The sequence below is a fragment of the Corticium candelabrum genome, chromosome 7, assembly GCF_963422355.1.
Source record: "Corticium candelabrum chromosome 7, ooCorCand1.1, whole genome shotgun sequence".
NCBI classification, from domain to species: domain Eukaryota; kingdom Metazoa; phylum Porifera; class Homoscleromorpha; order Homosclerophorida; family Plakinidae; genus Corticium; species Corticium candelabrum.
This window is the reverse complement of record NC_085091.1, coordinates 1004640-1026163: the sequence shown is the minus strand read 5'-3', so window position 1 is coordinate 1026163 and position 21524 is coordinate 1004640. Positions and strand designations below refer to the sequence as shown.

Here is a 21524-nt window from a genome sequence, read left to right as displayed (position 1 = left end):
GGTAAATTAGCTTTGTAGGATAGTCCGCTGCTGTATTAGTAAGTCCAGGGGGCATACTTTAAGTCTTCTTTCATTTTGTGGGTCACATGATGTCCTGTGAATATTTCTTAGTGGGAAATCTAATAAGTCAGACTACATCAGGCGGCCTAGCAAGTCTACCATACCCAGGCACTCCAGTTGCGTCAAACCTCCATGCCAGACAAATAGGAAATTAGAGTGGCAGATTACTGGTAGGATTTCATGTTTACCTTCACATGATCCAAACAGGCAGATGACGTCTAATCTCGCCATTAGTAACCATTCACTTTTCTTTCCTCTGGTGTCAATTAGTCCAGTATATTGTTGCCATGACAACAGGAGCAACAGCAACAAGCTTCATGTCTCTCTATGTGTTTGAAGGTGCACTCGATATGTCACAAACGGTGTCAACTATCTGTGACTTGCACACCTCTGGTGTTGACTGTTCTAGTTTGTTGTTGGACTGTAAACGTGCTGGTGCAAGTGATATATCTGGAAGGCAGTAAGCCATCTGTTTCCTGTGCATCGCTTAGTCCTCTTTCCACCTCCGGGTATTTAGCATCCAACCACAGACTTGGGAAGCAAATGTAGACCATAAGCGCGTCAAGGATCACCAGACAGAGAAATTGAGATTTAGTGCTATATTTCCGGGTATTTATTCATGTCCAGATTGGTATCCAACCAATTACACTGTGGGAAACTATCTCATGTTAGCATGTCTGTTTGTTTACTCTCTACACTCTTTTCTAATTGCAATGCTAATAGCGTAATTAATTTGGACAGGAAATTGAAAGTTGATAGCTGGCTAGCGGCTTGTTTATTTGATATATGGTGGAAGGTGTCAATGTTGCAACACAATGTCTATGATTATACATTAATGGAGTGTTATGCTGAAATCCTAGATTAAGAGATAATGATTGTTTGAGTGACACAAATAGATACAGAAGGCCAATGTAAACAGGAAGGAAGGTGTTAATGCTGTAGCTGGTTGTTATCTCGTTTGGCTGATTGTATTGGTGGATATTTGATCTTGTATCATTGATGATGTCATTGACGATGACAGGTTGAATGTTAGTGTTTGTTGGAAACAAGGTAGTGACTTGTCTTCATCTACTGCAGCATTTTATACTTTGTGTCTGTCTGTCTGTATGTTGTCTGTCCGTCTGTCTGTCTGTTGTCTGTCCGTCTGTCTGTCTGTTGTCTGTCTGGTTGTCTGGTTGTCTGTCTTGTCATCTATTTGTCTGTTTGTGCATCTGTTCATTTTTCTGTGTGTCAGCTATCTGTCTGTTTGTGCATCTGTCCGTTTCTCTGTTTGTCTCTGCATCTGTCTATAAAACGAATACGTGGACATACACACATACATACATACATACAAACTGATCTCTAATTATGAAAACTTGAGTTATCTAGGATTGTTACTGTCTACTATATACTTTGTGGACAGGTAGAGGAACGTGTTCAGTGCTTGGGGTCAGGCTGTGTTCGATATTCACAAAGGACAGACACATTATGGGCTCTCCCAGTTCCTCTTGAGGAAGCAGTTAACATTGGTAGCTCTTTGATTGTACTTGTTCTGTGTTTGTGTGTGTGTGTGTGTGTGTGTGTGTGTGTGTGTGCCTGTGCTTGTTGGTCTGTTTGTTAATTGTTTGTTTGTTGTCTGTGAGTCAGTCAGTCTGTCCGACTGTCTGTCTGTCTGTCCTTAAACGACTTACCTTTCACATTTTGTGTATTTCATTAGAAGCCGTTGCAGCATGGGAAAAGAAAAAGAAGGAAATGGAAGAGAAAAAGGAAAAGATGTAAGTCACCTATACAGTCATCACATTGCTTGACTTTGCCAAGCCAGAAACAGCTTCAATAATGATATAGAAATAACGTGATATACATTAACACAGATATTTAATTAAAAAATACAGTTGAAAAATTTATATATAGAGATTAGTATCAACGAACAACGAATGGATGACTAGAATGTGTTAACTTAATGGACATAAATAAACGAAAGGTCAACTTTGCGGGGGTGTAGCGCGACCTTTAGAAATGGGGCAAAGCTTCACAATGCTATGGGACAAGCCCATTTTATTGACTTGACTGATATGGTGGAATCAGTGGCTGATCCAGACTGGAAAAAAGGTGGTGTATATACTATATACAGCTTTGGTCTTTACACGTATTTACAGTCCATAATTTTTATGATGTCACGCTTACAAATGATGGGCTAGGCTATAGCCTGGTCTAGCCCATGCCACGCTACCTACGCCCCTAAATTTTGAGTAACTTTGAGAGTTGAATTTCCGTACATCACATCTTCTTTGATCTCGATTTGTACAAGTTCAATTAGCCATTGTTACATCCAACGTCACGTGTGGATTGCTTGCTCTGTTTCTGGCATGGACATTGTTGTTAGCGTCACATTTTCATGACATTTTTATGACGTTTTTACAAATATTTCTGGTCAAGTCTTGACAAGTTGCGATCTTGGTTGTAGTCAGTTATGTCAGTGCTGAAGACTACCACACTGTGTCATGAGATTGACATAAGGCGGCCATGTTGTCTCTCGTCTCAAGTGTAAATATTGATATTTGCATCGACGTGTCCATCTGCATTCTATTACATCAATGTTATAGTCGTTCTATTTATACTGATTTATGCAAGATTGTAACACTTTTTAATATTTTTCTTTCTGACTTTGTATGCTGATGTTAAGTGTAATTAATATTGGGGGATGTTACAGAAACCATGTCTTGTTTATTGATCAATTAACTAATCAGTCAATATTTATGACTTCCATCCATCTGCTGGAAGCAGCTGTCTCTGAGTTTATTCTTGTCACTGTTGATTGTTTGAGTGTGTGATTGTATCAATTTTGTTTTTATTGCAGTAAGGCGGATGATGTTGTTCGGCCGGTCATTCGTATGGCTTCGTGTATTGCCGCATTTGCGAGTCCAGAGGCGATTGATGATTTTTATAGCACGGCATTGCAGACGAATTTGACAGCTCATAAGTGGGTAGATTGGAATGTGTGTGTGTGTGTGTGTGTGTGTGTGTGTGTGTGTGTGTGTGTGTGTGTGTGTGTGATTGGTGTTTTTGTTGGTATTAGAACCACACGGTTTGTAACGTTTCCGGATTATTTGGTGGTTCAAATGAAAAAATTCTCGTTAAGTGATGATTGGACGCCGAAGAAGTTAGGTGAGGTTCAAATTTACCTTGTCTTTGCTTTTGTTATTCTGTTCTGTTTGTCTGTCTGTTTGTCTTTCTGTTTGTCTGTTTATCTCTGTGTCTGTCTGTCTGTCTGTCTGTCTGTCTGTCTGTCTATATGTCTGTCAGTCTGTCTGTATATCTGTCTGTCTGTCTGTCTGTCTGTTTGTCCGTTTGTTCGTCCATCTGTCTGTCCGTCTGCTTCTGTCAAACAATATGTTTTCGTTTCTCAGATGTTGTAATCGACGTGCCATTTGAATTGGACATTTCATCACTCAGAGCCACAGGACTTCAACCAGGAGAGAAAGAACTTCCAGAACAGACACCACAGCAACTACAACCTCAACGTATTGCAGTCACTAATCACTAAATTATTACTTCATGTCTCTTGCTGTTTGCAGAACCTCAAATTGATGAGTCACTCGTCCAGCAGTTGGCTGACATGGGATTTGCTCACGAGGGTTGTCGTAAGGCTGTGTATCATACACATAATTCAGGAGTTGAGGCTGCGATGGCATGGATTCTTGAACACATGGAAGATGCAGATTTTTCTGATCCATTGTTGTTGGGCCCACAGAGTAGCTCTACTGCCAGCGGTGTAATTGAATCATTGATGTTTTGTCTTTCTTCTGTTTTTGCTTGCTTGTGTTTTAGTTTGTTAATTGGCTGTTAGTCGTGTTTGTCTGTCTTGTTGTTAGTCTATTTGTTGTGTGTCAGTTTGTTTTGTTTGTCTGTCTGTCTGTGTGTCTGTCTGTATGTCTGTATGTCTATCTGTCTGTTTCTCTGTCTGTCTGAAGGAAACGGTTCTCTTTGATTCTGCAAAGATGCAACGCAAAAGTAATCCTCAAAAAGTTGTCAAGAGTTTCAGAAACAAAGAATGACATGGACAAGCTTTTTGACTTTAATGTACAGATCCTAGTCCACTAATGTTTAAAGTATTTTGCTGTGAAGGACTGGTTCATTATAGAAGTTTAGGATGTGTACAAGTAGAGGATCTGTAAAAATAAAATAATCTGTCTGTTTGTCTGTCTTATTCTTTTTCACTTTTTCATTGACAGGAAGCTACGTTCAGTGACGATTCTATTATGATGCTCACATCTATGGGATTTACTCAAGAGCAAGCACAGCTTGGATTAAAATCAACTGTATGTCATCCCACACGCTGCAACGTTTTCTCCTCATATTAACTTCAGTATACTGTCTTGTAGGGTGGGAGCTTGGAAAGAGCTGCCGACTGGCTGTTTAGTCACGCAGATGAATTAGACAAATTGTTAAGTGACAGCCAATCAGATGACAGCAAACCTTCAGAGCAACAGCTACGAGATGGATGTGGAAGTAAGACATCATATGATATTTGTAATGGACTCGGAAGGTATAATGACAAGCCGGTAGTCAGGAGTATTGGAAATAGTTCTATCAATCGTTGTTGTCTAAGTGAATGACGAGGATGGCATCTTACAGCTCAGTATAGCTACATAGCTGGCATGTCTTTCTTCGCAGCTGCATTTCATTGTGTTGCTGGTATGCCACGCACGTCGTCATAAATTTGATCGCTCTAATTGGCCTTTTGTTGAAACACAGTAGAGATATGGACACTGTTTAACGGTTGACATCAGTGAATTTCACATTTTACTCTCTGTTCTATACTAGCGATGTCATATAAGGTCGTAACTTACACTCAATAATGGCTGAAACAATGACTTCGAATATGCATTTTGCAATTGCATTAATCGCACTAGCTCTCAGCTACATGCAGAATCAGTTTAGCCTGCGATGATGATGATGATGTCAGAAGCTTTGAGACAAAGATATCAAGTTAGTCTGCTATAGAAGCTCTTGCAATGAACACCATCAGTCTAAGTATAGTAGTAAGACCTACAGATGTCAGAGAAGGTAGGACTTCTTTGCATTTCATTCAGAGTCTGACGTGAGAGCATTAACTAGGAGTGTGGCCACTGTTTTGTGTAGCTAGACTAACGTTTTTGTAGTTGATCAGACATACAAACCTTATGTCATTAGAATTGTGGTCGTGTGTCTGTGTCTGTGTGTGTTTCTCATGGTCAGTGGTTAAGGTTGGTTAGAGTTTCTCTTCTGGGAAAGTTGAGGATTCGAACTGATGAAGATAGACTGTGTAACCTTGTCGGACACCTATGACTATATATGACATTAGATTAGAATGGGATTAGAAGAAATCAGGTCATGTTAATGTCTCATGTGTAATACTGTCTCATTTTGTCTCTCAAATGGATTCTGATGGATACCTTATGGCTGTAAATAAGACAACTTGCCTTTCTTGTGGGTATCCTGATGCCTCGGCTATCATGTGTGTCTGCTGCTTTACATTCATTTAACCTTGTTACTCTGCAAAATTTGGTTACTTACATACACTCTCTTTTTGTCACAGAATATCGACTTAGAGCATTCATCAGTCACATGGGATCGTCGCCCATGACTGGTCACTATGTTGTTCACATTCTCAAGGAAGAACGGTGAGAGTAGTGAGATCTAGAGTGCTCTATAATTGTTGGTCTTTAGTTGTTGGTAGTCTGCATTGCCTTAGACTGCGGTTACACGTAAATGGGGCTGCCCCGGTTATACAACTTCATCTCCAGTGAAGCTGCAGGGCAATCTAGAACGTTTTCTTTGCTTTCAAGGCCCTCAAACCGCAGACGAGGCCTAATAAGGTTTCTGTTTGTTGCAGTCTTGCTGACTGGGAGTGCTGTAGTCCGTGTGGGAGGGATTTGTGGCCAATGTTGAGTGTAATGGTTAGATGTGCGTCTTCTGTTTGGGTATGAAACTTGTGCTTTGTGTTCTCGTCATATTTGTGGTCTCTCGAGAGCGTGACGGTGGTAGATTATGAAACATTGAAGACCGTCTAAGAGCGGCCACTGACAAACCCAAGCTGGATGATTGTGATAAGCCCGAGACCATTTTTTCACGGGTTAGGTGGCATGCGCACGAGGTCATGCACTTGACAGATTTCCCGCCAGAACGATTTCATTCAACCGGGATGTCACTCTTTTCTAACTAATGAATGATAAGATTGTGTGTACAATACTTTTCATTATCGATCGTGGTGAGAATTTGTGAAGACTGATTTGTAAATAAACTTAGTAGGGGTTGAGAAAAGCACTAGCAGTGCTCCCCAACCAGTGGGAAAACATTTTCACTGGCAGAGTAACTCACCGACGTCCAAAGTAAATGTATTAATCGGTGTAGAACAAATTACTTGAGTGCTAAATTCTAGCACTTCACTCCCTAGGGACCGGACCGTTTTCATTGAAATGTCATTTCATTCATGATCTATTTTTCTTTCCCGCCAGGTGGGTCATCTTCAACGACCGCAAGGTAGCGCTGTCGGAACGACTGCCGAAAGACCTCGCCTATCTCTATCTGTTCGAGCGGATCGGCGTGTAGCGACTAGAAAGCGCGATAATTTACAAAATCGGATGTTGATGACGTTACTATAGTTACATTCAAATTTCGCGGCTTTCAGTGAAACAGACAACAAATAAACATTCGGATCAGATAGGTGGTGCCCGGCTCTCAGCGGTTGTCTCACAGTTGGCCGTAGCCGACGCCAGGCTCGGGTGATAAGACATCTCTCATACCAAATTGCAACTCTTTCCGCAACAGACGCCATCCGCATTTCCCTAGACTAGACGCTCGTTTTCTGGCCAACCTGTCACGAATGGCGACGACCGGCCGTCTAACGACGATCAGCACGATAGAGCGTCGAAAAGCGCTCGAGGCGCACGCACTATCTGAATGACAAGCCGCACGCGACCGATGCCTATTCCCTACGGAGGAACTAAAGGATATCCGGACCGTAAAGCGACCCGCTCTAACGACTTCCGGTTTTAGATTGCACTTCGTTCACGCCCCTAAAGCGATAATTATGGAAATACAACGACTTGGTCGTATATTTGCGCCTACCTTTCAGCTCCTGTAAATTTCCCGCCTTCTGTTGCCGCGAATCTCTTGCCGCGCTTTTCGTCCAATTAGCGTAGTGTATTTGATGGTTGCGAGGTATGTTAGGAGCGACGTGACGGCCCGTAAGGGTGCGGTGAAGCCGACGAAACGACAATGAACTTGCGCGCCGTCGTGAGCCCGCCCACTAGAATCAATCGCATCCGCATGCTCAGACAGAGTGTTACCGCGAAACCTGACCGCAGGCGGATCGAGAAACAAAAGACTTCGCTTCACGAAATGGAGGGTTTCCGCCTGTAGGGAGCTTCCATGTACAATTTGGATTGCTACATGGAAACTATCTGCAACGGTTTGGGTGTAAATGATGCAGTCGGTGGATGCGGTAATGTTGAGTGGTGATTTGAGTTGCGCGGCCGTTGTCGTCTGTTTGTTGACTGATTGTAAAGCAATTTACGCGTCGGATTGCAAAATGTTCTCTAATGCACGTGGCAATCAGTAGCTTGCCTCTGGGAAGGAAAGATGATCCCACGACGTGCCTCCCCCAATCTGTCATTGATAATTAGCGAGTGCTAATTGGATAACGAACACATAACGGTGATTGGTTCAAGTCAACCGAGAGTAACAACTCTGCGTGGGTTTGACCAATCAGAGGCAGGCGCGAGCAGTGTAAAACGAGAGAGCTCCTTCCCACACTCACACTAAACCAGCGGTGCTGCTGCTGTTTACGTTATCTCCTTGCTTGTTGATTCACTCCTCGTTAACTGTCCTTCATTCTCATGGCCGAGGTTCAAGACCCATCCGCAGCACGTCGACTCAGTGACATCTCGGACACCAACTCCGATCTGAAGCCAACTCTAATGACTCTCATCCCAACAGACAACGATCGAGATGTGACAGTGAAGCCTCCCTACTCGTACGTCGCTCTGATAGCCATGGCCGTCCTACAGTCACCAGAAGGAAAGTTGACACTCAACGAGATCTACCAGTTTATAATGAACAAGTTCCCTTATTATGAAAAAAACAAGAAAGGTTGGCAGAACTCGATTCGTCACAATTTGTCACTCAACGAGTGCTTCCACAAAATCCCTCGCAGCGGACCAGACAAGAAGGGCAACTACTGGGCGCTCGACCCGACATGCGAGGAAATGTTCGAGAACGGAAATTTCCGCCGCCGACGCAGAATGAAGCGACCGATGCGACCGAGCGAAGAGAAGAAGCCGATTTATTTTACGACGGCCAGCAGCGGGCTTCACTCATCTCAAGCTTCTCTACCACAAACGTGGACCAACTACATGAGTCCGACTCATTACTATAATAGCCCTCCACCGTGCGCCTACAGCAGCATACCCTACTCTGCTCCCCTCCCGCCGCCTCTCGATTCCTTATCATCTCCGCTAGGGCCATCCACCACGTGCAGTATGCCGCCGCATCAAACTCCCTGCAGTCTGTCTCACGCTGAACAACTAACCACGACACCGACCGACTCTATCTACTCCTCCTATCCGACGTTTTCTCACGCCATCAAGGAAGAAACGCCGTCAATATCCAGCTGTCTCGACGAGCCGCTCTTTGCGACGCCGTCGCCGAGCAGTACCGGCAGCCACTATCAGTATCAGTCGCCTCAATTTGCGACCGAGTCTCCACCACCTCCTCCGTTCTCTGCCGCTCCTTACAGTCCCCCGCCTCAGCAGCAGTCATACTCTTACTATCAACCTCCGCGCTATCATCCCTACGCCTATGATTCCTACCTCTCGGTGTCGACATGATGTCACGCACGCACACACGCACGACAGAGTGAGAAACGGACGGGCAACGTCACAGATTTTGACTGTAAATAGGTTAATAGTTTTATGATTTGGAGACTTCAGTGAAGCTGACATCTTTTTTTGGTAAACGTTAGACTGCGGAGATGAGGAGTGTTTGTTTCCTCGGATATTTATTTGGTAATTTTGAAGAGATCAAGACTTCTTCGTCGGATTGTCAGATTTGCACCTTGCAACGTGTGTATGTAGTGTTGTTTTATCGTGCATTTTTAAATAAATACAGAGCTATCGTACCACACTCTTCATATCCAGTTGCTTCAGTTTACTTTACGCAATTTGTTTGTTTTCATGTGCGCACAGGTACACGTGCACAACGGTTTTCATTACGTCATTACGTAAATATACGTTATTTGTCATGCGTACGCGTGACGCGTAAATCGCGCGCGTTACGTGAATTCTAATGGCGCAAGCATTTCGCAAACTGGGAGCCGCAGGAGCGCCCAAAGGTCTCGGCACCGGAGCGACGCTCTTGATCGGTGCAGGAGCGGCGTTGTGGGGCATAAAGAGCAGCGTATACAACGGTAGAGAGGCGATTTGTGGGGAATTCTGGTGGTCACGTGATCTCGTCTTTTCTGCCTTTTTCGTAGTCGACGGCGGTCATAGAGCGATAATTTTTAGTCGATTAGGTGGCATTCAGAATCGTGTGTACGCCGAAGGTCTTCACTTCAGGGTTCCGTGGTTCCAGTATCCGATAATTTATGACATCAGAACGAAGCCGAGGAGAATTTCATCGCCTACCGGCAGCAAAGGTTTGCTTACTCTCCTTTTTTAGTCTGTTTGCTCTTGTGTTTGTTTAACTGTTGGTAGGTACCAGTATGTAGGTCAGTCGTTCAGTTGGTTGGTCTGTTTCTGTTTTTGTGTTTGTGTGCTTTGTCTGCGTGTCTATTTGTGGTGGTGGTGGTGGTGGTGGTGGTGTGGTGGTGGTGGTGGTGTGGTGGTGGTGGTGGTGGTGGTGGTGGTGGTGGCGTGTGTGTGTGTGTGTGTGTGTGTGTGTGTGTGTGTGTGTGTGTGTGTGTCCGTTTATTCTTTTTCTTTGATTTTCCAAAATTCAGTTTGTTTCTTTGCATCACATTTACTTTCTCTTGCAAGATCTACAGATGGTCAACATTAGTCTCCGTGTTCTGTCTCGTCCTCTCGCTGATCGCCTACCACAAATGTATCAACTACTCGGCACTGACTTTGACGAGCGTGTTCTACCATCCATCACCAATGAAGTGAGTCATTCACAGTACAGTGTACAATTAGTCTCCACTTTTCTAGCCACACATTCCATTTATTTCCAACTTTCGATATCAACTTTGTTAATGACAAAATTGATATTAGTATGTCGTCACGTGTTTAGGTTTTGAAGAGTGTGGTTGCTCAGTTTAATGCATCACAACTCATCACACAGCGTCAAAAGGTGAGGCAAAGCATGATGTAATCGTTACCACAGTACTAAAGAGTCTTACATGCATACGATATGACGTCAAAATAATGATGACAGTCTGTGTTGTCAGTATGTCATGTATTATAGAGTAGGTGTTAAGACATGATTTATTGATTGGTGATCGTGTAATCAATACATTTGATCAAACTGTTTAACATACGGTTATCTGTAGTTTTGTGAGAAAGTGTTCGATGTGAGCAAAATTAATTAATTAATTAATTAAGCCATTTTGGGCATCGAACGTGTATTGTGTCTTACTACCTATCATCAGACACATAAAACTGAAATTATATTTCTATGTTTGGACGAGCCACAAGGCAAGCGAAACTATTGCTACAGCTGTGAGCTGCAACGAGCGCAGAAAATATAAATAAATAATTACAGAAAATATAAATAAATAATTATAAAAAAATTAATAATAATGAATAATATAAATAGAACGGTTGATCAGTATATGAGCACTCACGGCGGTATGCATTAGTGACTATAAGTTAGATGCATACACACATTGCAATGCATCACACCGAGGCCTGGAAATTATTTGCTGGTAAAGACTTGATGACTGAATCAAAGGAGCGAAGCCAAATGAAAGCGAGCTTAACACATTGAGTTGGTTGACGTCTTTGCACTTGTTTGATGCAACAAGTGGCAACAGATGTCAATTATTTTGCTCAGCGGAAAGTCAACTGTGCAAGCTTGTTATGGTCATCACCACCTGACTCGATGCAACAAGTAGGTTTCATGTAGTGAATTTATTATTGAACTTATTGATATTTACCATAATAAAATATGCCAATTAAAGCAAATCATAATGTGGTGGTTTATGAGGTCAACGTCTATCGTCATTGTGACTCACAACTTGACTATCAATTGACCGCATTTTGGTAAAAGGTTTGAGTCAGGTGGATACCTTGGAGTTGTGTGTACAAACTGTCTGTTATGCAGAAAGGGAGGCTTGGAGGCTTAGGTAGAAAACAGGTGGACATCTTGTGTGTGTTGTTTGTGTGTTTGAGTGGCGATTAATTACGGAACTTGTCATCAATGCTGAAGGAATAGATGGCCAACAGAGTGTGAAATATTAGAATTTGTCAGCTGTCGACAAATTTTATAATATAACATTAAGTATTGTAATACATAATATAGTTAATATAATATAATATTAAATAATTTAATATATAATATTATATTACTAAAAATAATTAATTAATTTTAATAATAGTATTAAATATTTGCAAGCTCCTTGACAACAACCTTTTTGAAGAGATTGGCTAGCCTCATCTCAGATAAACACGCATCTCCGGCATAGCATGTCCCTTAATTTTGGGGGCTAATTAATTACACTGCAAACCACACCTATTATTTACTTGCAAAGCCACGCCTATTTTCTACTTTTATCACATGCAGTTTGTATAGACATATAAGTAAATATATTATCGATTTCAGGTTACAAATAAACTGTGGGACTGAGTGCTGTCAGTGTTCATATTAAAGGAGTAGAAACACTGGTAATTACAGTTTGTGCCAAAAGGGTTTCAAGGCTTGCTGTGATTGTCAAATTAAATGGCATCTTGATGACAATGCAATCTAGACTAGTGATCAGTGCAAACCAGCTTTGACCAATTCTAACATTTCTAGACTAACCTGAGCACACAGTAGAGGAAGTATGGAGCTAGTGCATGCAAATCGGTAGCCGCCAGAGATTCCATTCCCTGGTCAATATTGGGTTGTTGACCTTGAAACATAACTAGACTTCTGCTTTCTTGATGCGGTCTTCGTTGACTTTGCATTTGCTGGATAGCGTAGCAAAGGTCTTAACGTGTATGTGCATACGGACTTCACACCACGACTTTTCGACACTGCTGGTTCTACCATGTACTGAAATGATGATGTGTATTATCAAAGAGATAGTCAACGTTGTCGTCAACGTACTACTCTGAGAGTAAGCGGACTGTTTAATAACTTAATTAACCCGAGTTCTGCTTGAAGCGGAGTGACATGCCCAAAGATGTTTGTGGGGCTATAGCCTCCCTCAATAATACTATTATTAAAATTAATTGACTATTTTCAGTAATATAATATTTAATATAATATAATATTAAATAATTTAAAATTTGATGTGTGTATGTATATGTACAACTTGATGTAATTGCAGAACTAGTTTCCTTTGCAAAATTTTAACCAATTAGTCTGGTTTGTTTCCATAAACGTGTTGCTAATTGATCATTTCTCTTGTAGGTTAGTCTAATGATTCGCAACCAGCTGACCCAGAGAGCTATGGATTTTGACATAATTCTGGATGACGTCTCTATTGTGAGCATTCCAACAATCTTTAGTTACTCAACATTCATCACATTTTGACTTGTCTATAGACCGACTTGACGTTTAGTGCTGAGTTTTCTGCAGCAATTGAATCAAAGCAAGTCGGTAAGTCAGTTGTGAGCATCAGTTGTTTAATTAATTAATTAATGAATTAAAGGTAAGTTGTGAGCACCATAAACATTTAAGTAATAAATTAATTGTAAGTTGTGAGCATCGTTAAATGTTTAATTAATTAATTAATTTCTATATTAATAAATTTTAAGCATACATTTTAGTATTGAAACATTTTACATTTACAGTATTGTACAAAATTGATTTTAGTAATTAGGCTATTAGAGGGATGATGTGATCGTAACATAACAGAGAGTTGTAGTGCAACTTGTAGTTTAGTCAGTTTGTGAGGTTGGTGTATGTTGGAGTGTATTCGATGGATTGCAGGGGATCGATGTGTTGGATAGATTGTTGTGTGTGTGTGTGTGTGTGTGTGTGTGTGTGTGTGTGTGTGTGTGTGTGTGTGTGTGTGTGTGTGTGTGTGTTGGATGGATTGGATTGGATTGGATTGATTGGATTGATGGATCGCATTGAATGATGCACCTCCATCTTGCATACTGTACACTTTCTCATCTTTCTATACCTTCAGGCTTTCGATATTTGTGTATCATAGGAATCTCATTTACCCATACCTTAGCTCTTTGTGTATCACAGGGATGCACTTAGCTTGAATATGGTGTATACATTGCCAAGCTTCTTGAGGGTCTGGTTGGCTTGCCTTATGCATTCTTAATTTCCTTCCAATCTGATGCCAAAGAGACCAGTTCATGTGGCAACAGGACAACTCAATTATTACCAGTTGTCTTTAGTAATCTGTTTGCTACCAACTTAGAGACTTCCAGCCAGCAATAAACAGTTTTCCGGCTGTAATTGAGTGTCTATTGCTTTAGGACTATCAGGATGTAACTGGGCTCTTCTAGTTTAGATGGAAGAGTTAAGCAATTGATGCTCAATTCAATTAGAGTTATATTATGAGACATCTGTTGTTTAGTGTCACTTCCCAAGCAATAATCTACAGACCCATATTGTAGGCCACACACAGACGACTTTACTGGAATCTATGGAGGGGCCTGATGTTGAGTCAACAGTCCCTGTGGTGGGAATCGTGCTGGAATTCACAGATTGTTAACTTGCTGGTGGTGGAGTGTCTGGAAGTGATTGTTGTTGCTATGTTTTTGGTGGAGAATGTTTTGGATAGGGGATAGTGGTAAAGATTATGTTTTATCTAGATAACATTGAATAATGAATTTTACGTGTTGCACAATATGCTTGGCTTGGAATTGGTGTGTGTGTGTGTGTGTGTGTGTGTGTGTGTGTGCGCGCGCACGTGTATTATTCTGGTGACAACGAAAACTAACTAAAGAAAACATAGAGAAGATGGTCTGTAGTCACCCTAAGACTTGCTGTAGCTGCCTTTAACATAATTCGTACTTTTACCAGTTTCACACTACATTCACAGTGTGAATGTCTTCTGTTCATTTACCCTTTGCTGTTTTGCGCTCTGAAGCTGCACATTTCTTTCTAACTGAGTGGGACTTGCTATGAATCACATGGATCTACCTTTTCACGTAGATGCAATACCGTTCCTAGATGCAATACCGTTCGGTTGTTGTAGAGTACAGATTCCAGTCTGAATGCACAATTGGCAAAGTGTCTTCTGTTACATGCTGTGCATACCATTAGACAACAAAAGATTATGAATATGACAAACTGCAATTAGTTGTAAGTTTTTTTACCCACACGTCATTATTGTCAATTCCTTCATCTTGTGACTTAGTTTCACGTAGCCAGACCCTCTCCACCATCATACTTCCTTTCCTGCCGGAAGTATGATGGCCGAGAGGGTCTGGCTACACAAGGCTACTTGTGACTGCTTTTTGTGTGTCTTCTCTACATCATAACATGTATTTCACATACACTGTAAAATGCCCAAAGCTTGTGAAACTCACTGTACACGCACTTGAATTTCTGTATGGAAGAGATCAACAGTGCCATCGTTTGCAGATATCTCTTAGTTACCCGGCCCTGTGAAGGGTGTACAGTAGCGCAGGCTGGTCACGTGACATACGACTGTATCTGACTTGAGTGACTCGCTTTGCTTCTTGTGTAACACGTGACCAATTAATTAATTAATTAAGCAGTTGGACGGTTGGCCCATCTACTAGTAGTGTAGGTGATATGTGAGTGTGGGTGTGTCTGTAATGCATGCTTATGGCCTTTAAGTCTTACTCAAAGTCAGCCAATCACAACATACCCATTTTTGAGCATTTTTGTATGCTTACTTCGAGACTTGGTAACATTTACATGACTGAGCAAATTGCATACTCAAAACGTGCACTCGCGATCTGCGCAATAGGAATTTGTCATGTGAAAAGAAAGTCACTATGTATGATTTTAATATATATATATATATTGTCACCAATTATAATATATATATATATATATATACATGTATATATATATATATATATATATATATAAAACCATATATTTGTATATAATACAGATAACACATATCCGCCCTAAGGACGGAAGCACAAAGAGTCTAAGTCATAATAATTAGGTAGATAGTCACTAATCAGTCTTGAATTATACTGCCATAAACAAACAGATAACTGTTCGTGAAATTGCCTGGAAGCTTGGCCCAGAGACAAGCCAGATGATAGAAGAGACTTCTTGACAATTGATCTCAACACCTCCAGACTATGTGCAGCCCTCACTCTGTATGATTCCACCACAAGAGGGTAAAACAAACAGCCATAACTTGAAACGTTAGCAAGATGGCGTTCATCTTTGTCCACTTCCCCAGCCTCAGCAGCAGCACCAGCTTTTATGGCAGCATTAATAGGGTGAGAGGGAGTGAACGAATTCCTCACGGAAATGTCGAAATAAGCAGCCTTGCCTAGGGAAAAGTCGGGATGGAAAACGTCACCTGGTCTTGTCATAGAATGAGAGGAACAGCGTTGTTCTCGACGTACATTGGAGTTGTCTAAGAGCAACCAGTGGAAGATGACGTCACATAAGGCATCATGTCGCTTAATCCGAAGAGGACCACAGCCAAGAGCATGGTCACCACAAATGTCCAATTCATGACCGCACACACAACGGACTGAGTGTGGGGGTGCTGGAAAAACCGGAATTCCCAAACGCAAACGCAAAGAAGTCACAAATTCACGCGGAGACATGGCCAGGCCTAGACTTGAGTTGGGGATTGCCCTCAACCAAGCCCCCGCATGAGGATATGCGACAGCACTGAAACGTGCCTGTTCTCGCAGACTAACAAGGCTGACTTTAATGCTGGATCTCAAAGCATCATCCAGAACCTTCTGGAAGGAATGTTGTGTAGAAGAAACAGAGGACGAGACAGAACTAGTAGGTGGTAAAAGACTTGCAAGATGTTGCCGGCATTGCACTTCACCAGGGAAAGAGGAAGAATGCTGAGTCCAATCATTTTCTTCATGTACCGGCATGAACGCTGAGTCATTAAGAAGACGGAGAGACAACTGCTGAGAAGAGTTGCAGCTGCCAACGAAAGCTGCAGATGAAGATCTAGAGGCCTCACGAAGACCTAGACCACCCAAACGAACTGGAAGAGTTGCCTGTTTCCATGCCAGGTCAGAGATCGAAGAAGAGGATAAAGCCTCTAAACTGTGATGAAGACCACTGTCAAACTGCATCAATACATCATTGATCTTGAAGCCAGGAACCGTTCTAATGATGTGATTCAGCTTGCAAAGGCTCAAACAGCTCCGGAGAAGATGAAGCTCCACCTGAGGATCCTCTAAAGCTGTCAAACGGTCCTGCCAATCCAAAATCTTGTCCACTCATTGGGAAACAAATTTAGTAACATATGAGGAAGATCCATATACAGGGCAACCAAGGAAGTCAACACCACCATGAACCTGAACACTGCGCTGAATTTCAGTAGCAAACATATATATATATATATATATATATATATATATATATATATATATTGTCACCAAGTTTGTATCACTTGGTGACAAGTCAGTTGTGGTTTTCAGGGGTCCCATGGCTATGGAAGCAAGGAGTAAAACACAGCTTTAGGCACTAATGATGATGCCTTGGAGACATTCTATTTAAATGTTATCAAAATAGAAACTCATTTTGCATTTATTGCAGCCATTTTACATAATTAATTAATTGATATTAATTTTTATTGTAGCATGTGTGTAGTCTAATGTGCCAATTATCACAAGTACCAACTGGCAGTATGTAATTTAATTAATTATTATGTACAGGGTAAGTGTGTATGATATGAAGAGTAGACAGCTCAGGTGTAATAATGCCTTGAAGATTAATTAACCTTTAGGGAACAATTTTAAGTAACTTGGGAATTGGTTTCTTTCTGTTGACATTTCCAGGAAAAGTTGCTACAGTTAAAAAGCTATCTAATTGTTTTTTATGTCAACCCATGAACAAGTCAGGTTGATTCCAGCAACTCAGTTGGAGTGCATTTTCCTATTTCCTAGTTCAAGCTCCTGGTGGTGTCATTCCTAGAAAAGTTAACACATGGTGTCTGACATCCAAAAATAGACTGGAAGTGTTATATGTTTCATGCTGTGCACAACTTGTGTTACTGTTGGAGCGTGTTCGTTTGGGACCTTTCTAGAAACAGATAGAGTGGAAAGGCCTGCTAGTGTGTTCAATTGGGCACCTTTCCTTTTCCGGATAGAATGAGCAGTTTCCCAAACCTTTCCGGAAACAGATAGACTGGAAAGGCATTACACTGTTTCATTGGTAACTTTTCTGTTTTCCGAAAAAGGATAGAATGGATAGACTTTCCAACCTATCCTACCATCAGTACGGATAGAAAGGATAGAAAAAGCACCTAGACATGTAAAGCTTATGTCTCTACCAGCTTTGACCTTCCAAATCAACGCACTCGCTTTGTGTAACATTTCTAGAGCACTAGTTGCGCTTATTCTGGATTGCCCACGCGAAAGTTGAACGGCAGCTGATTTCTTGTGTTTGGCAGAACAAACTCCTGAAGAATTAGTAGACATTCTAACAGGTGGAAAAAAGTAGATGAAATGCGAAACTATGACAAAGAACACGTATACACCTGGGATGACTCTGACACAAGCACTGATTCAGATGTTACCGCCTCATCTATCTTGTTTTGGAAAAGTTCTGTTTGAATGGTAAACGTGCCCTGTCTCTTTCCACTCTATCCAACCTAGAAAAGGATAGTCTCAAACAAATTATGCCCTTGGTTTAATCAGTTGGTTGATCGTATTCTGTGACAAAGATTTTTGTAGTGTCAATGGTTGATTAATTAATTATATTTACTTAGCATCTCAAATTATGTCAAATTAAATTAAATTATAATTGTAGTAATTGTTTTTTAATGTACCGATATTTATTTTTATTTTAACTTTTTATTTTGTATTTTGTATTTTTTACTTTTATTTCTATTTTATTTTTATTTTTTAATTTTTAAATAGTTTTTATTAATTTTTATTTATTTTTATTTATTGTGTTGTTATGCCCCTCCATAATGGGCAAGTGGGGTCTTCACCCCCATCTGGGCGCCCACCAACCCGGCAGGTGAGCCCAGCGGGGTACATGTTTCTGTGTAGTCCATACGGTGATCAATGACTAGCCAATTCCATATAGATTGCAGGCATTACGGTGACCGCGAACTCGTGGACAGCACACCTAGTGGATATCAACGACCACCAGGAAAGCACTGAACGCCATCGTCAACAGCCCATACGCCAGACCACAGAAACTCCCCAACGACTGAAACGAGTCATAGTCTCGTGGATAAAGCTAGAGAAACATGAGAAAGAAAGACAGACAAGTTTCACAATTTACTGTCGTCACTGGGGTTTGAACCCCCAAACCATGGAGTGGTAGCCATTGTCGCTAACCACTAAGCCATCTCATTAATTTTTTTATTTTTATTTTTTATTTAGTTTTTAATTTTTAATTTTTCACATAAAAGTGAAATTTTGCTTGAAGTAATTTGGTGTTGATGACGTTGTGTGTGAAGTTTCTCATTTCATTGTAGCACAGCAAGAGGCGCAGAGAGCTGTGTTTATTGTTGAGAAAGCCAAGCAGGAACGGCAGCAGAAAGTTGTTCAAGCCGAGGGAGAAGCTGCGGCCGCATCACTCATATCCTCTTGTTTTATAGAGATTGTCTTGTTTGAACAGTCTGTTTGTCTCTCTGTCTGTCTCTTTGTCTGTCTATGTGTCTGTCTGTCAGATTGTCTGTCTGTCTGTCTATCTGTCTGTCATATATGTTTAAACATCAAACTATAATACCTAACAGTAAAACGTGAAAACTAAAACCTTTATCCTACACATACATAGACATTTTAACAGCTAAAATCCATTATATTCAAACCACCTTTCCAACTAATGGCTGAACAACTTGGTGCTATTGAAATCAATTTTGCACTTTTTGTTCATGCAGAGTCTTACTCTGTCTGTTTGTCAGTCTGTGTGTTGGCTGAGTTGGAGGTGGATGGTTAGCTTTGATAAGCTTTCTACGATTAAGCCTTTTGTTGTCGGCAATTACCTATTCTGCTTGCACACATGGTCTCTAGAGGGCTCTATCTTTTGTCCAATGTGTGGGAGGGTGTGTGGTGTGTGTAGGTGTGAAAGGACATGTATTGAGTGGGAGTGTGAAACGTCTGTGAAATGCCTCAAATGGCAAGATGTAGTGACTTTAGGGACATGCATTTGCTAGTATGGGTGAGGTATGCTGTAGTAGTTAGTAGTTTAGGGCTTACAGACTTTGAGTTTTGATTTTAGTGTGGTGTCTAGCTAGAGGCTATGTTGGCAGGGGTTGCAGTTACGCCCATGTAGTTGTGGATGAAGAAACCAATTGTTTGTCTGTCTGTCTGCTTGACGCTTTTCTGTTTTGTTTGTTGTTTGTCTGTTTGTCTGTCAGCTTTGTTTGTTTGTTTGTCTGTTTATTTTGGTGTGTGTGTTGTGTTGTGTGTGTGTGTGTGTGTGTGTGTGTGTGTGTGTGTGTGTGTGTGTGTGTGTGTGTGTGTGTGTGTGTGTGCATTATTTACATCACAACACAAACGTCTTACAGCATTCATGCCTTACTGTTCATACATTTTGGTCACATCAACTGATTGATTTCCTTAACTGCTGTCTACGTTGGTAAAGCCATGACGGAAAATCCCGGTTATTTGAAACTACGAAAGATCAAGGCGGCTCAAGTAATTGCCAGAACAGTAAGAAAGATTACTAACATTGAAACGTGCAATTGTTTATGAGTCTCGTCGTTTTAGATTGCCCAGTCTACTAATCGAGTATTTTTGGATGGACAAGCATTGTTGCTAAATCTTCGACTTGGAGACGAAGAGATGTGAGTCGACTGTTATATTTGGTTGCAAAACTGGCGTGTGTTGTGGGAATTTAAATGTGTGTGCGTGCGTGTGTGTGTGTGTGTGTGTGTGTGTGTGTGTGTGTGTGTGTGGTGCAATGGCTCAGTTGGTTAGCGAGTCGTCTATGGAGTGTTCACATCCGGGAACTTGCAGGGTTGCAGGTTCAAGTCACAGTGATGGCGAGCTATGGCATAATTTCTTTGGGCAAGAAACTCACATACAATTGCCTTCCTTGACTCAGGAGTATAAATGAGTACCTGGTCATTGACTGGGGTCCTAAGTGGCCATCGGCCGTGACGTGACATCAGCCACTGGGGTCCTGGTGAGACTTCGGGTGCTCACACCACAGTTAGCTTCACAAGTCGGTGCTCCTGCGAGTGCCTGGCCTGGCTCCAGGAGTTTGCTAGCACAGGCTCAGAGTTCCCTGAGTAGCGCACAGGACCCAGATTAACAGCTGGGGGCATGACCTCTGAGAGGCAGCTCCTGACATTTAGAATTTTTTAGGATTTAGGTGTGTGTGTGTGTGTGTGTGTGTGTGTGTGTGTGTGTGTGTGTGTGTGTGTGTGTGTGTGTGTGTGTGTGTGTGTGTGTGTGTGTGTGTGAATGGTGTTTTGTAATGAGGTAGACACGTGCGTGATGAGAAATTAGACGGACAAGTCTATTTTGTATCAGCCAACAGCAAATGTCGTATTGTGTGTTTACTGGTGTTTAGTTAATAAGTTGTTGGGGTTGGTTGGTTGGCAGGCATACAGGCACACGGGGCATGCACCAACAGAGCCAGACACATGTGCACACACAGTGACACACACTGACACACACACACACACACACACACACACACACACACACACACACACACACACACACACACACACACACACAAGCAACAGGCAGGCAAATTGATGTTGTAACTTAAATCAATGTAAAGAAGGAATGTTAACAGCATGTGATAATCATCGTTTATCAATCAAAAACTGATTAATGGAATGCCTTTGATTTTTAGGGATGCATTGATTGATAACGTTATCAAGGAGGGCAGTAAAGCTACCAACAAGAAGAAATAGACAGATGTGAACGTATTTTGTTTCTTGCTTTGTTCACTGAAATGTTACAAATTAAGATTGATGTGTCGTCCACACTGTTGTAGCCTTCTATGTAGACGATATTGAATAATCTAGATGTTGTGTTGTGCATTGATGTCTTGTTGATTTTTGTTATATTTGTTGTTTATTGTGGTTGTTGGTGTGTTGTGTTGGCAAGGATGAGGGCTGTCTTCTTGTGTATGTAATTTTAATTTGGGGTATTTGTTTGCATGATGGATATGACAGTCTTATTGTGATTGTGGATTTTTGCTTGTGCGGTTATTGAATGTGTGTGTGTGTGTGTGTG

At 41.4% G+C, this 21524-nt stretch overlaps 3 protein-coding genes across 3 annotated transcripts in view; all 3 read left to right on the top strand.

The window, feature by feature from the left end:
• Positions 1 to 6742, top strand: part of LOC134182296 (ubiquitin carboxyl-terminal hydrolase 5-like) — a 19757-nt gene extending 13015 nt beyond the window's left edge. Inside the window, exons 14-23 of the mRNA XM_062649690.1 lie at positions 1463 to 1568; positions 1757 to 1814; positions 2897 to 3019; positions 3116 to 3204; positions 3447 to 3560; positions 3615 to 3811; positions 4272 to 4358; positions 4422 to 4548; positions 5618 to 5702; positions 6537 to 6742. Of these exons, the coding sequence (XP_062505674.1) occupies positions 1463 to 1568; positions 1757 to 1814; positions 2897 to 3019; positions 3116 to 3204; positions 3447 to 3560; positions 3615 to 3811; positions 4272 to 4358; positions 4422 to 4548; positions 5618 to 5702; positions 6537 to 6630 (1080 nt within the window). The 3' untranslated portion in view covers positions 6631 to 6742. The remainder of the gene's footprint in view (positions 1 to 1462; positions 1569 to 1756; positions 1815 to 2896; positions 3020 to 3115; positions 3205 to 3446; positions 3561 to 3614; positions 3812 to 4271; positions 4359 to 4421; positions 4549 to 5617; positions 5703 to 6536) is intronic.
• A 580-nt stretch (positions 6743 to 7322) lies between these two features.
• LOC134182298 (forkhead box protein L2-like) lies at positions 7323 to 9199 on the top strand. Its single transcript, XM_062649692.1, has one exon. It carries the CDS (start codon positions 7920 to 7922, stop codon positions 8907 to 8909), a length of 990 nt encoding a protein of 329 aa, XP_062505676.1. The 5' UTR covers positions 7323 to 7919; the 3' UTR covers positions 8910 to 9199.
• Positions 9200 to 9345: 146 nt separating this feature from the next.
• On the top strand, positions 9346 to 21332 carry LOC134182299 (prohibitin-2-like). Its single transcript, XM_062649693.1, has 10 exons — positions 9346 to 9487; positions 9554 to 9715; positions 10056 to 10180; positions 10309 to 10368; positions 12631 to 12705; positions 12765 to 12819; positions 18803 to 18906; positions 19905 to 19982; positions 20040 to 20116; positions 21139 to 21332. The coding sequence occupies exons 1-10, from the start codon at positions 9367 to 9369 to the stop codon at positions 21197 to 21199; spliced, it is 918 nt and encodes a 305-aa protein (XP_062505677.1). The 5' UTR covers positions 9346 to 9366; the 3' UTR covers positions 21200 to 21332.
• Positions 21333 to 21524: the final 192 nt, after the last annotated feature.

Bases quoted from the DNA above. Each gene is read 5' to 3' on its own strand.
- LOC134182298 (XM_062649692.1), top strand. From the start codon at position 7,920: ATGGCCGAGGTTCAAGACCCATCCGCAGCACGTCGACTCAGTGACATC.
- LOC134182299 (XM_062649693.1), top strand. From the start codon at position 9,367: ATGGCGCAAGCATTTCGCAAACTGGGAGCCGCAGGAGCGCCCAAAGGT. The intron at 9,488-9,553 runs GTAGAGAGGCGA...CCTTTTTCGTAG, and splicing joins AAAGAGCAGCGTATACAACG to TCGACGGCGGTCATAGAGCG. The intron at 20,117-21,138 runs GTGAGTCGACTG...TTTGATTTTTAG, and splicing joins CGACTTGGAGACGAAGAGAT to GGATGCATTGATTGATAACG.